Here is a 15019-nt window from a genome sequence, read left to right as displayed (position 1 = left end):
ATTGCTCCTTTTAGCTAAACATTTAAACTTTTGTTACTCTATTCAGTCAATCTAATCAGCTAAAAAACATTTTATACAATACTTACATCCGACCGCTACGCTATTAAGGCATACTGGCGACTCTTCTGTTCCATTGATGAGTTTACAATAGTACATGTCCTTCATCGGAACTGGTTTTTCGATGTATAAGCGAGCAGTTGACTCGTTGACAATAGAAATGAACTCTGGCATAACTTTATACGACGTGTGATAGAAGACGAGACTGCTTGAGTTGAAGCCCTGAGCCACCACGCTGGGACTGAGCTCACAGAATATCTCCAGAGGTTGTCCATACTTAAGTATTATATCGCCCGCTGGTAGAGTTACTGTAACATCAACATGTTTATGTTTCAACATACCAAGGGTATAGATCCTTACAGTTAGGGTAACGTGTAGGAGGAATGGGGGAAAGGCTCCCAACAACTCTGAGTCACACTATTGTGTGCTGGGTGGTATTAAACTAATAAAACAGTGAAGCAACAGTGGTGAGGAAAGGGTTCTTGTCCGTATTCCGCTTCCCACTCCAATTGATACAATGCATACAATTTACTCAAATACATATGCAATTTTGTATTTAGTACAAACAATTTTTATTAGTATGGCCTCTTTTAAACAATTTTGTTCAAAAAATATTTTCTTTAAATTTTAAACAACAATAAAAAAAAAATCCAATCACCAACACAAAGTTGTACAATAGAATTGTCCAGACTGATAAATTTCCTTCAAGTAGACTAAGTAATTAAAGCCATCCAAATACAAATTCATAATAGGTTATATACCTTTTTCATAATCGGTCTATTCCATAGGTAGCTAGTTTCGGGTCAAATAACCCATTATCAAATCCAACATCTAATTGAAGAAGGTTTAATACAAGTTAAATCCAGTTTTAAATCATCCAAACCTTCTTCAATTTGATAAATGGTCATTTGACCCAAAACTAGAAATTCTCGGAATATTACATAGAACTGAAGACAGTACGTAGCCTCCTATTATATATATTTAATCCAATAGCCTTGGTGTTAAAAATGTTTAACTAAGCATAGATGTTTCACCAACATTAAGTTGTAAAAAGCAAACATTTCAATAGATGAATAACTTCTAAGTAGCATACAAATCGACCTTGAGTTGGGAGTAATAGTCAGTAATATCAAAGCTGCACTCACTTGTCCAATAAAAATTTTTATGACAGCCACCTAATGACTCATTGGCAATAATCAAAAGATAAGATCTTGTTTTCCACTGTACGTGTTGTTGCACGATTCCATTAATTTTGTTAACTAAGATTAAGTGCTTTGTTTACATGAGTATTATTTTACATTATCAAATCAGTAAATAGAATTCTGGGTGATTTTACACTTACAAGAAATCCTCAAAGGTGAAAACCTAGTGTTAAATGTACCTAAATGTGAGAATTCTAAAAAATAAATTAGGAAAATGACCAAACTATAACAGGGGTAAAATATTATTTAGTAGAAATACAAATAAATGTAGGCAGATTATTGATTAGGATCAAAAAACAATTCTAGCAATCAAAACTTCAAGTGTCAGCAGTATCAGCATAAACAGATTTTCAGGACTCAACTTTACATTAGTTTAGGCCTAAGATAGGCAAAAATATTAAGTGATAGGAACATTACAGGTGACAAATCTATTAAAACAATTTGGCTTTACCTAAATAGAAAAAGTCTACATGGACATGGGTTGGAAAGTTTCAATTACAGAAAATAACGTAGAACTTAGGATAGTTGATAGTTGAAAACTATAACCAGGCGCCTACTCGTGATTTAAAAAAAAACCCATCCTTCAAATAAAATGATCTAAACTGTACAAATACTTAGGTTCATGTCCATATTAAAAGAGACTAGATCAATACTCATAGAAGTTCACTTCTTTATCGATGGTTATTATTTAAATGTCAGAGGGGTTGGGGTCAATCTTTTAGAAAGTTGCCAAAACATGATCCATGTAGACCTTACTTGTAGGCTACTGTAGCAGAGGTGTCCATGAACTTACCCCCAGGCGTGGTGATACCAGGACTACAACGGTATCTGTCATCCGTCTCGGCCTCGGCCACAACAACTACAAACAACACCACAACCCACGTCCTGCTGCATAGCAACCTTTCCATCTCTGGGTTAACTTCTAATCAACATCCTGAAACAGAAACATTTAACTTATTTAACCCGGCAAAATTTATAATCCGACTCTCATAAACCAAAGGGTGTTGTTTTTGAACCTTTAATCACACCCAGAAACTGTTGCACCTAATGCGATCATTAATAACAAACAAAAACATTCGAGTGAGTTTAGCCTATGTATTCGATTTATAAACTCAATATTAAACCCAACACATAAAAAATTGTTTGCGAGTCAGGTAGTAAATTAAGAACAGAAAATACATAAGACGGAGGAGTTTATACATTCAATTTATAAACTCAATATTAACCCTCCAATCGGCAGCACGACTACAATAGTCGCGGCCGGTGGTTTCTGTAGTGGCAGCGACTATAATAATAGTTACAGTTTGCAAGGTTTATTGGTTAAAAACAATTGCAGAATGGAATAATTTTTATACTGTAAGAAAGATAATGTTCTAAACTTGGACTTTGTTACAAAAAACAACTTAATTTCATAAAGGGATGACTCTAATTTGAGCATTAAAGTGAACAAAAATTTCTAGCAAAGTCAGATGCACCATGTACGCCTACGCATCAAAAAACTGCCAAACACGTGTGTTTCAAAAAATCATAACAAGGGGTATTTTTTGTCTACAAAGAAACAGGTTGTACTACTGCAATAAGGAATAAATTTCCAATATTATGGTGCAAATATCATTTCGATATAATTACATACGATCTCACAACAAAAAACAAATCAATCAATTTTTACAAGTTCATGAAGTGGCAGAGCAACTATAAAAGTCGCCGTCGTAAAATACATTTTATTCACTGAAATATATAATTATCCATATGACAATGTATCTCATTAGAAATGTCATAAAATTCTTTGCATTGTGGTATTTAATTGTTTTAGATTGCACCACTGGGGCTGAAGTTATGAGCTGTTACTTTTCATGAATATTTGTCTGAATAACTAACCTCAATCATTGTTGACCAACAACTAACAAGTTGAATTTTGATTATAAGTTGTAAGTTTGTAAATGTTTAGTTTGGATATCATTTCAAATAAACAAAAAAACATAAATATATACACCTTGACTGAAATGTGACATTACTTATAGAAACTTGTGACAATATCTGTAGCCGGATTTTGAGCACTTTATTGACTGTTTACCAACAATGAATATCGCGGGTGTGACTGTGACTTTATCACTTTGAATCACATTTATTAGTTTTAAATTTGTAAATATTTAGTTTGTAAACAGTTTCTTGAGCATAGACTTAATAAATTTGTGGTTTGGGATATTACATTTAGCCCTCTTTTGAAACATTTCGTCATAGTGAAGAAACAACTTGATCGCCACATGAAAAAGGCACAGCAGCATTTTATACAAAATACTATAACATGTGTATTTATTTATGTTTGCCTTTATAACTTTAAGATTTATAAAAGTATACAGATTTATAGTAATGATCATTATCCATGAACAATTCTTACAACAGTAGAATTAGCCATTTTTTTGTTTTGAGGTCATAACTGTATAAAACAAAATGGAAGGTTAATTGAAATATTTTAACATTTCCATGTAGGGAAATAAATTACAAAAATTTTGTATAGGTCTATATTGAATTTCATATAAAAAAAACCTTCACTTCATGCAGCGAAGTTTTACTTTCAAAATTCAAAAACCATTCATTATATCTTTTCTGCCTAATGCCAATACATACTGTTCTAAATATTTATTTTGTTGCCATTTTCAAAATTTTTTGATTTTCTTTATGAACAATTCAAGTAGGCTACTTATACGGTTCAATAGCTTTGCTCTGTTGGTTTAGTGTACATGAATTTAATAAAATATGACTGCAAAATCGTCAAAAATGCCTTGCCATTACAGAGTTCGCCCATTGCCAGTTAAAGGGTTAAACCCAACCAAAAAAAAATGTTTGCGACTCAGGTACGGGAGGAAGGTATTTTAGAAACTCAAATTTGCAGTAAAATTAATTATATTCTAGCTAATGGAATCAGTAAATTAGTCCTCAGTTTTCACAGATATTTTAGGCCCTCTTATAAGAATGAGGAATAGCGGCACCTGTGTATTCTCAGAATAACACAAATACAATTTCAATTAGGTAGATATTCATTTTGGCCTATGCTCACAGTACAGACAACATTTTCAATAGGCTAACACATATAGATAGCATAAGAAATAAACATAGATACTCAACATACCCCATTATTACGTGAGCCTAGCAAAGTTAAATATCTAATCTAGTGATGAGGTTGGCTTGGCTTTCAGCATTGACTATATATATATATATATATATATATATATAGTCAATGCTTTCAATAAATTTATTAAGAGTTTTAAGATCCTTTCTTTATATGCCTTTCAAAAGTATGAGGTCAAAGTCAAACTCAAGAGGTACAAGCCTAATAAAAGTATGAATCAATATTAAAGACCCAAAAATAATTTGTATTACCAGTATCTAGAAAATACGACCAAAACTGTCCAATATATAATCGTACAGTTTCCAAATAGCATTAAAATCCTGAAACTGTTTATGGAGGTTTCTATTATTCCTAGAATGGGTTCCATCCGAAAATGACTACTACTGTATACTGAAACAGAGTGAGTGTTATAAAATTGACAGTCTTTGATAAGTTGTTGATCTCTGATAGTGGCTTAAACTGTGAATGACGAGTATCGGTCAGAAGAGGCCCAGTTTCCTTGTGTTGTTGTTTATTATGATAGCCCATATCCTGCTTCTCATGAGCTTAGCCATCATTGATTGTATTATCAATCAGACCCAGTCTAAGGGTAAAAATAAAAATAATCCAGTTAACAACTCATCTACACCTATTAAGTTGAGATTTAAAATTAATGGTTTATTTTCTTTTATTTTTTTGTGTTGTGTCCATACCTGAGACATATTTTATCTGCACACCATGCTTATTTTTCCACTCTGTTTTAAGTTTTGGCCTGCTACTCAGGGGAAATAGTTGCCATGTATAAATGAGATTTCCTTCTCCAAAATAGCCTAACACCTGTTCTGATAGGAAAGCCTTAAGGATTGTCACAAAATCTCCTGTTAAGGAGCATTGTAGGTCACTTTATTTTTATTAGAACCATGATTTTAACTGTAATAAATGCGCGATAACTCAAGCAAAAATTATCAGATTTTGATGAAATTTGGTAAATACATGTAAACCTAAATTTATTCTAACGAGTTCGCGGACCAGCATGATCGGACTATGAGTCCGTAGATGTTATTTAATGTTATTAATTATTAATGTTATTTAAAAAGGCAATAAATCTGAACATTTTAAGGGAATATTTTAGTAGATATACAGCCAGGTAAATGGAAATTTGCTTAGTCTGCAGGTTAGCTGACGGCAGGGGTATTTTGATATTTTGATTTTTTATTGCGATTTTCCTATGAAATAACGGAAAATTCTGATTTTCGCAATATAGCATATGAAACGCTTTTGATTAAAATTTAGCAAGTTGATATTCCTTTTAGCTTAAACAAAATTGTACAACTCTCATTGCAGTAAAAATGATTATTTTAACGTTTTTGCATCTTTTGTGATTTTCCCTGTAAAATGTCATAGTTACTATGTTAAGTTTCACAAGCTGGAGTACAACTGCCAGAGTGCCGGTGTCGGCGTAACGTGAAAGGTGCACCCATGTCAGTGCCGGTTAGAAGTCGGTTTTTAATGGCATGCCGGATAGATGTGAAACAAGCCTTTCATGTTTAGACTTGAATGTTTCATGTCATCACAGGAGTGACAAACACACCAACACACACAGACACTGGTCACATTCACCGGTATAAACTCTGGTTACAAACATTGGTTGTGTATTAAATATGTCATCAAATTTTACTTTTATTTTTTTAACACATAATTTAATATTGAAATTTGATCTATAAAAATTAATAATGCATATTTTTTATTTGTTATTGAGAGTGGTAAACTTATAAATTTTCCATAAAATGTAATTGTAATTGCTTGTAAAGCTATAATTAGCCTTTATTTAGGTAAGTAATGTAGGATTTAGGACAATTTAGTTAGGGCTTTTTATAAGTAAAAATTTAATTCATAGGTCTACAAAAATAACAACTTAAGGACCCAATATTTTGTTTCATATTTTTTTAGATTTCTATTCATTTGTAAATAAACATAGCCTATATTAAATTGATGAACATTTTGTATTATTTAAGTTCATCATACATGTTCGGAATCAAAGGAAATTTTTAGCTTAATCAAATTTAATTTTTGACTTTCACGTGTGACAACAAAATTGCCCTTTTTACATAGAAAGACGAGAATATATACATTTCAGTTTAGCGCAAAAATAAGCCTCGGAAACTGAATTTTTGTGAAACTTAAAATGGCCGTATCCCTGAAGCCCTTGATCAGAATGAGATAAAATTTTGGATTTCTTCTTATCTAGTCTATACTTATGTATATATTATCTATGCAAAATTTTATTGAAATCAGAAAACCTTGGGTGTCAAGTCTACTTTTGGCTGGATGATTTGGCGTGGAATGACCCTATAGCCGTCACTGACAGCTATGGTTACTCCCACCGCTTACCCACAGTAAGGGTTGTTGCCAAGTTAATTGGTGAAAGGATGTGTCGATGTGTCGGATAGATGATGGGCCTAGATTATGTATGTTGCATGGAAAGAAAGTCAAAAACTTGCCACTACACTAAAAATGGATATTCATTCTTCCAAAAAAAGGAAAAGTGTTACGATGTGATATAGATGGTTTAAAAGTGCAAGCACCAAACGTCAACTAGATTTTGAGCTTGATATTAATTAACTTATTGCCTGAAGCCCTTGATCAGAATGAGATAAAATTTTGGATTTCTTCTTATCTAGTCTATACTTATGTATATATTATCTATGCAAAATTTTATTGAAATCAGAAAACCTTGGGTGTCAAGTCTACTTTTGGCTGGATGATTTGGCGTGGAATGACCCTATAGCCGTCACTGACAGCTATGGTTACTCCCACCGCTTACCCACAGTAAGGGTTGTTGCCAAGTTAATTGGTGAAAGGATGTGTCGATGTGTCGGATAGATGATGGGCCTAGATTATGTATGTTGCATGGACAGAAAGTCAAAAACTTGCCACTACACTAAAAATGGATATTCATTCTTCCAAAAAAGGAAAAGTGTTACGATGTGATATAGATGGTTTAAAAGTGCAAGCACCAAACGTCAACTAGATTTTGAGCTTGATATTAATTAACTTATTGCCTTACAAAGAATAGGAATGACTTACCCCAGATTAAAAATTCTTGAATGATTTTAATCTGGTGCTACAGTATTGGACACTAAAACCTAAGTTTGATTTAATAGTTAGAGTATAGCTTCTTATATTATTAAACCCTATTGTTTGGGAGTAAGAATACTGTTTCTAGACATTAGCTCAGCTTTTTTTTATAAATTGTTGACAATGTTAATTTATTTAGGCTAAGTAGAGTGTTCAGCTTCTTTAATGGGGTTCACTACATGTTTTTAAAGAATAATTTTGAACTTTAACTTATGTTAGCCTAAGTCAATTGAAACTCAGTTTAGCCTAGGCCCTATATGTAGGCCCAGAAATGATTTTGTGGATCCCACCAACCACCAGACTATAGAATGATGTATTGGATTAAATTGTATTACGTATTTATAACATGCATGCTAAAAAGGCAGTTTAAGTATTTCGACTGACTTGGATTATTGTTATGTGACTAGGCCTATTTAAATTTCGGACGTGCCCAGGGACAACGTTTGATCTAGGTTAAACTTTTCATTTTTGCAGGGAGACAAAAACACCTAGGGTCAAGAGCTAGACATGATTGTGACAGGGGGCATAAAGTTGTTAATTTTAGTTCAGGATTCAGCTGCTAAGTTAGGCCTGTCGTAAACATCTACGGTAGCTATCATCTGGATGATTTAAGTTATATTGTCAGTAAATTATAGGCGTAAGTTTAACCCTTCGATGGTGTCGTTGATTTTAAAACACGCTTGGTGACACACAGAGTCTTTGGGCGTTGAAAAACTAGCCTAGACAATATTTTACATATTAATATAGGCTAAAAAGTACCTATTTAAAACGTGTAAAATCAATAAAATTATAACTTACGTGGAATCAATTAAAACGCTTGGTACTTTATACATTTATAAAATATAGCAAACAAAAACCACACGATCAGTGACACACAGAGTTTTTTTCCTGGTGTTGAAACGCTGGACAAACAAATTATCATAGGCTACACAACTACCTATATATTAACCAGCAACCTAACTAGCTCATATTATAGACTACATAGTACAGGGTGATTACTGGGAAACACATGTTTTTGACTTGCGTAGTATACAAGGAATATCGTTCGGCGACGGCCGGAAAACGTTGCACTGTGGAGGGGGAAGTGTGCAGTTTCAATTGTTGCCGAGTTGTGGAACCTTGAGCATCGTACGTTTGTCATGCGATGATATTATGCAAATGGAGAGTCAGTCACTCAGACTCAGAGAGACTTTTGTGCACATTTCAACATTGCATGGCATGATACTATCCCTTATCGTAACACGATAATACGTTAGATACATAATGTTAACACAACTGGATCTTTGCTTAAGAAGAAACCTCCTGGACCGGCAAAGACAGTTAGTAACCCTGAGACAGTTGAAAGAGTGCGCCTTGCAACAGTTCAGACTCCTAGCCTCTCAATTTGGAAGCGGGCATCTGCTCTCGGACTTCGCCCATCCACTGTGAGAAAAAATTTGGTCAAAGATCTTAAATTTCATCCTTTCAAGCTGGCAGTATGTCATCAATTGAGTCAAGCAGATAAAAGGCAACGTGTAAATTTTTGTGACACAATGAGTGAAATTTTATACGAAAAGGACAAAGCAGTTCCTTAGAGTGAAGAAGCGCATTTCCACTTGGATGGAGCAGTCAACAAATAGAATTTACGATTTTGGTGTGCAGAAAGTCCTCAAAACGTAGCTGGGTCAATCAGTTTCAAGTGGTCCAGAGGTGGTTGCTTCAAGATTTTTAATTTTTATCCTTGAAAGTATATATTATTAGAAGTACAAAAATACAATTATTTTATTTTTATACTGTATGGCGGCCATTTTTTTGTTACTCAAACGGCCGTTTTCAGCGATTTCAGAGCTCTGCGTAAAATTAAATATCTCTGGTTCTACTAATCCTAGATCATTAAAATAAAAACCAATCTCTTCAGAAAGATCTGAACTTTAATATGGTAATATATTGATGCACTTAAAACTAAATATATAGGTCTAATTACCTGTTTAAAGTTTAACGCAACGATGTTACGAATACTGATTTTAAACAGTTTATTTTTATATAAAGGCAATTGACTATGTGTTTGTTATTTTTTTATCTGATAGTTATAGGTGTGTACTCCAATTTCTCAAAGTTTCAAGTTGTGGACATGCATAGGGTTTTAAATAAAAATTGTCAAAATCTTAAAATTTTCAAAATTTCAAAAGTTTGATGCTTAATATCTTTGTTGGGCATGAAAATAAAAATTTTAAATTTGGCTCAGATATAGTTACTAAGTAAGAGTATTGTGCTGTAATAATTTTATATTGTGGACTCAACTGGTTTCAAAGTTATGAAACATTGAAAAGTACTAAATAAGCATTATAGCCGTAATAGCGTAGGAAGCATAATGTTATATTATAACTCACTATCAATGTATTTTTTAACAATGTTATATTTTAATCATATATTTTAAGCATTTTTATGTTTTAAAACACTCTTTGTTGTCTGCCACAGGTACAAATCTGTGAGAGGAGTGTGTTCAGGGAATTGGTAGACGTCCTTTGAGTCGAAATTGAAGTTCTAATTTAATTTTTTTGCTAATTCTTTGCTGTCTACATAAAAGTATTGAATTCTTTTTAGGGTTTGTTTTAACAAATACTGAACAATATTTAGCCTAAGTTATTATCCTCATCATAAGTTAGTTGTCAGCTGTATGTTTCATGTTGTTATCAATATATCGGGTAGAAAAATAAAATATCGATATTCAAAAAGAAATCATCGATAATAATGAATGTTCCCTTTAACAGGAAAGTAGGCTACCGAAATTTCATAGCCTATGTGCTAGTTTTCATCGTTCATTCATATTTTCTCTACATAATAATGAAAACCTTGCTTTGTTTAGCATCGTAATTAAGTTAGGTACCGGCTTTGACTATTAATACAACAACTAGACATTCCATCCCCATGTTAAAGTTGTAGCCAGGTTTTTAATCAAATTTGTCTTAGTTGATGTGATCCACCTACAGATTGCGCTGATCTAAATTACTGATTTCTGCCGATTTCACGATTTTTTTTACCAAGTGAAACTAATGGAATGAATTTATTAGGCCCAGCGCACACAGTGTGACTGTTTTACAACAATTGTTGCAAACCAGTTGTGTCTGAAACCAGTTTGCAACTGAAACAAAACTTCTGTCCGCACACGGTGTGACTGTTTTACAACTACAGTTGCGTCTATTGTGAAATCAGTGGAGTGTCAATTTAGTGCAATTTACGTTGTTTTAAGGCCTTGACTTAGACTAAGAAGACGTTATTAGCTATAATCAATACCGAAGACAGCAAAGGGTACTGAGAGAGCATTGGGTTCACCCTTATTTGAGCAAGAATGTCAGTACTAGGCTGTGTGTAGCAGCTACAGCTAGTCAGATAGGAAATTATAAACACTAAAAACACTATACGGCCGTTAAAATACCACAAAAACACCCCTTAGTCTCGTGCAACTGAAGTCTACATCGCAACTGCAACGTCGGTCCCACGGTTGTATGTGACTGGTTTCAAACTTTTTTTGAAATCGCATACAACCAGTTGTGTCGTGTGCGCCTCCCCACTGCAATACACTGCCAAGGTCACAAAACAGTTGCACACGCAACTGGTTTGCAACGAAAGTTGTAAAACAGTCACACCGTGTGCGCTGGGCCTTATGAGCTATAGCAACTGTTGTGACCCAGCAGTCAGTAACAAAAAATAAGGTACTAAATAGAGTTTTAGACACTAGTGCAATCTGTGACTGGCTCACATTCTTTTTCAGTAAAAAATTTGCGACAGCTGATCCATATAGATGGGATGTCTTCTTCTGTATCCAATAGTCAATTATACCGGTAATCAAATGCTTTTAAACAATCATAGGCCTACATACAGGAGGCTCAAGCCCCGAGTTAAAACCTAAACTTAGTAACTTTAAGATTTTTCAATTCGTAAAAGCTAGCATTATAAATTATTAGTAAATTTACTACGTTAGGCGTGACTTGAATGTTTGGCCTTAACAGTACCTACTTAAAAAATATCTACGAGACCCAAAAACAACACAGGGGAATGAACATGAATGAGTATCCCTAAACTGAACACTGAGCTAAGAAGGCTTGAATTTAAGAACACCATGATTTTGTGAACAAGCGACAAAATAAGGACCGGTAAGCGAAGTAAAACTTAGTGTAGGCTAACTTATTAAGTACCTACCTTCTTCTTCACCAAGACCAGCTATGCCGGATAGGTTGTTTCATTAGAATTAATGAAATTTAATAAAATAGGCTACCCTACTGACTGATACGCTTGTATCTTACTATTTACATATAGGCTATACACGTTACTTATGGCAGTGGATGTAGCCTCAATTTAGTTTCAGTTTAGTTTTTTTTTTTTTTTACTCATCCAGGCTATAACTTATAGAGTGGCCTTCCTACTAGCCATGCATTTAACAATTTATCAAACTTCCTTGTTTCAAGGTTCTAAATTTCTTGGGGCAAATTGTTGTAAACCTTGAGCGCTATGGTTGGGAAAGCATTTTTAGGCCCAGCGCACACGGTGTGACTGTTTTACAACAACTGTTGCAAACCAGTTGCGTCTGGAACCAGTTTGCAACTAAAAGAAAACTTCTGTCCGCACACGGTGTGACTGTTTTACAACTACAGTTGTGTCTATTGTGCATTCAGTGGAGTGCAAATTTAGTGCAGTTACGTTGTCTTAAGGCCTTAAGTGCGCTTAGTACGTCAGACTCAGACGAAGAAGGCGCTATTAGCTATTATCAGTACCGAAGACAGCGAAGGGTACTGAGAGAGCATTGGGTTCACCCTTATCTGAGCAAGAATGTTAGTAGGCTACTAGCATAGATTAAACATACTCCCCAAGGGGAGTGTTTAATCTATGGTACTAGGCTGTTTGTAGCAGCTAGAGCTATTCGGATAGGAAATTATAAATACTAAAAACACTATATGGCCGTCAAAATTCCACCAAATACCACCAAACACCACAAAAACACCCCGTGGTCTCGTGCAACTGAAGTCTGCAACGCAACTGCAACGTCGGGCCCACAGTTGCATGTGACTGGTTTCAAACTTTTTTTTTAAATCGCATACAACCAGTTGCGTCGTGTGCGCCTCCCCATTGCAATACATTGCCGAGGTCTCCAAACAGTTGCACGCGCAACTGGTTTGCAACGAAAGTTGTAAAACAGTCACACCGTGTGCGCTGGGCCTTAGTTATGTTAAACTCATGCTGGCTATTAAGTTAATAGTTGAAAGAAGCTTATAAGGCTATCTGACTTAAAAGCCGAATTAACATAAAGTAAGAAATAATAATGAGGATAATATACTTAAGGGACTTTAATGCCATTGTTAGCCCTCCTTGAAATATTAGTTAATTGAGGGTTTATTTTTAGCTTTACTTAGATTTGTTGAGAACGCATGATGGAAAAAAATCAAATGTTGAGGAAGGGGGTTAAGAATATATTGAGCCTAAATGGGATTCTGATCCTAATCCACCTAGGCCAAATAGGCCTACAATGAGGAAATCAACTCCTCTGACAAGTTAGACAAAATAAGTTAGGCTAGGTTAATAGAACAAGCTTAACCTAATAAGCTCATAAACATTTTATTCGCTCACAAAACTAACTGACAAGTCACGGAGTTCTCGTTCAATTATTTGTCATCTACATTCAACATAGGCCTAATGAAATTCATCCCTTTCAGAAATCCTGCGTTCACGATCTTTGTTTTCACGGTGTAATATGTTTTACGGAGATTGCGCTCAGAACTACAGAAGAGATAGTTTTTATACTAACATGTTGATCAAATACCCCCGGTCCCAAACAAATATAGGCTATATATTTACATTCGGTCTCTTGAATACCTAAATCTATTTCAGATAAATAACATGGCGTTCATACATACGTGCTTCTCCAAAGTTGCTGCAGAAAAAGCACTGAGTCCACAAGTATCACAAAAAGTTATATGTTATGGTTTTATTTCACTCACAGCACACTGCACTTATCCATAAGTAGTTAGGTTAACACAAGTCATTAATTTGTGTTTAAATATCGAATCAATCGCGCACTTAGTGCCAAACATTGTGCTACCAACCAACCTCCATTTTGTTCACTTGTCTTGTCACTTCACTAACTTAGTTACTTCTCTTCTGCTTCTCCTTCTCACTTCAATTCCAAGTTTTGACTTCTGATTCTGAGAGAGGCCTGGAGGGATGACGGTCACGGACTGTGTTAATCATGTGCTGCAGGCTGCCAACATGGCCAACGAAAAAGTCTCACAGGGAAGCTTAATATATGTATATTTTATTTAACTCAGATATATTCTAGTATAACTAACTTTTCTTTACACGATTTTGTATTGCTCATAGTGGTTGGTGGCTACAGATATTACTAAATGATGAAAAGGAAGAGCACTTCGAAACATGTCTGAAACTTATTTTCCCCATGTTGATCGATATCAACAATGTGAACACATTTCATATTAATTAGTATTGTTATTTAATTGTTTTCTTATGTTGGGTTAGCTTAGGTAAGGTTATATTATTATTTGCCATTTTTAACTCTAGGTATGAAAGCATTACTGTATATCATCATAGGAGTAGTGAAAACAAAGTAATAACATAAAACTCCTAGATTGATAGGCCTAATACCGATTCGATATTTTTCGTAAATGGATTCGGATAACAAAGTTTCGTCATCGAAACCCTCAAGAAGCGCATCGGCCAAAATGACACTAATGAGCGCATCGGTCTTTTCGACCAAATTAACATTTTCTTTGAGAAAAAAGTATAATTTATGAAAACTAATGAATACAAGTACATGATATGATAGTTATACTTACAGAAAAACAGCATCGTTTTACATTAATTATGAAAATACTAAATATGTATTTTACAAGTTACACAGGGATCGTGAATGGATCTCACTTGATCATTTTCACTCTGTTCTCCAGCATTTTCAGCACAGGCCACACAAATGGCCAATGGGCTGTACTAATATGATATTATCTACAAAAGCACTTCTTGCAGCGAGCATACGAGGTCTGGGTTTTCCAAAATGTTAATTTGGAAAGTTTTCACAAAATTCCACAACGTCCTTCAACATTTTGGTGTTGTTAATGTTTTGGTCCTTCAACATTAAGGGACAGACATGTAGCATAGATGAAGTAATATAATGTACGTACATGTCTCTCATCTACCAGCTACTCGAGAACTCCTTTATATTCTGGTTGCCTTACCAGTCTGTGCAGAGACGATTTGTCAGGTTCTGGGATTTCGTGACTTATTTGAATTTCATGCAATCTCAGGTGAACATTCACTGTCACTTACCAGAACTTGAGACTTAATCAGAATAGAGATAAAAACCAAAATGTGTATTTTTATGTGTGACATGAATTTAAGCCTTTGAGCAAAGACCTACTAATTGTCCTTTACTTGAACAGTTTAATTGGCTCCGGCATTGACTATATAATACTACAGTAGTGTTATATAGTCAATGGCTCCGGCCTTGTACAGTGTGTGGATAGGCCGA

At 34.5% G+C, this 15019-nt stretch overlaps 1 protein-coding gene across 2 annotated transcripts in view; it reads right to left on the bottom strand.

Moving 5' to 3' along the window:
- The window catches only part of LOC128984481 (cytokine receptor-like), a 54253-nt gene extending 40608 nt beyond the window's left edge, over positions 1-13645 (bottom strand). For both annotated transcript variants that reach the window (XM_054403810.1, XM_054403816.1), the window contains exons 1-3: positions 13395-13645; positions 2053-2193; positions 87-365 (exon numbers count right to left, since the gene is read on the bottom strand). In XM_054403810.1, coding sequence (XP_054259785.1) covers positions 87-365; positions 2053-2167 — 394 coding nt within the window. In that variant the 5' untranslated portion in view covers positions 2168-2193; positions 13395-13645. The remainder of the gene's footprint in view (positions 1-86; positions 366-2052; positions 2194-13394) is intronic.
- Between the last annotated feature and the right edge of the window lie 1374 nt (positions 13646-15019).

This window comes from Macrosteles quadrilineatus, unplaced genomic scaffold (assembly GCF_028750875.1).
Source record: "Macrosteles quadrilineatus isolate MER2022 unplaced genomic scaffold, UCM_ALF_1.0 Scaffold_1__1_contigs__length_201487025, whole genome shotgun sequence".
Lineage (NCBI taxonomy): Eukaryota > Metazoa > Arthropoda > Insecta > Hemiptera > Cicadellidae > Macrosteles > Macrosteles quadrilineatus.
The sequence above is the reverse complement of the archived record's forward strand: the minus strand, read 5'-3'. Positions and strand labels throughout refer to the sequence as shown.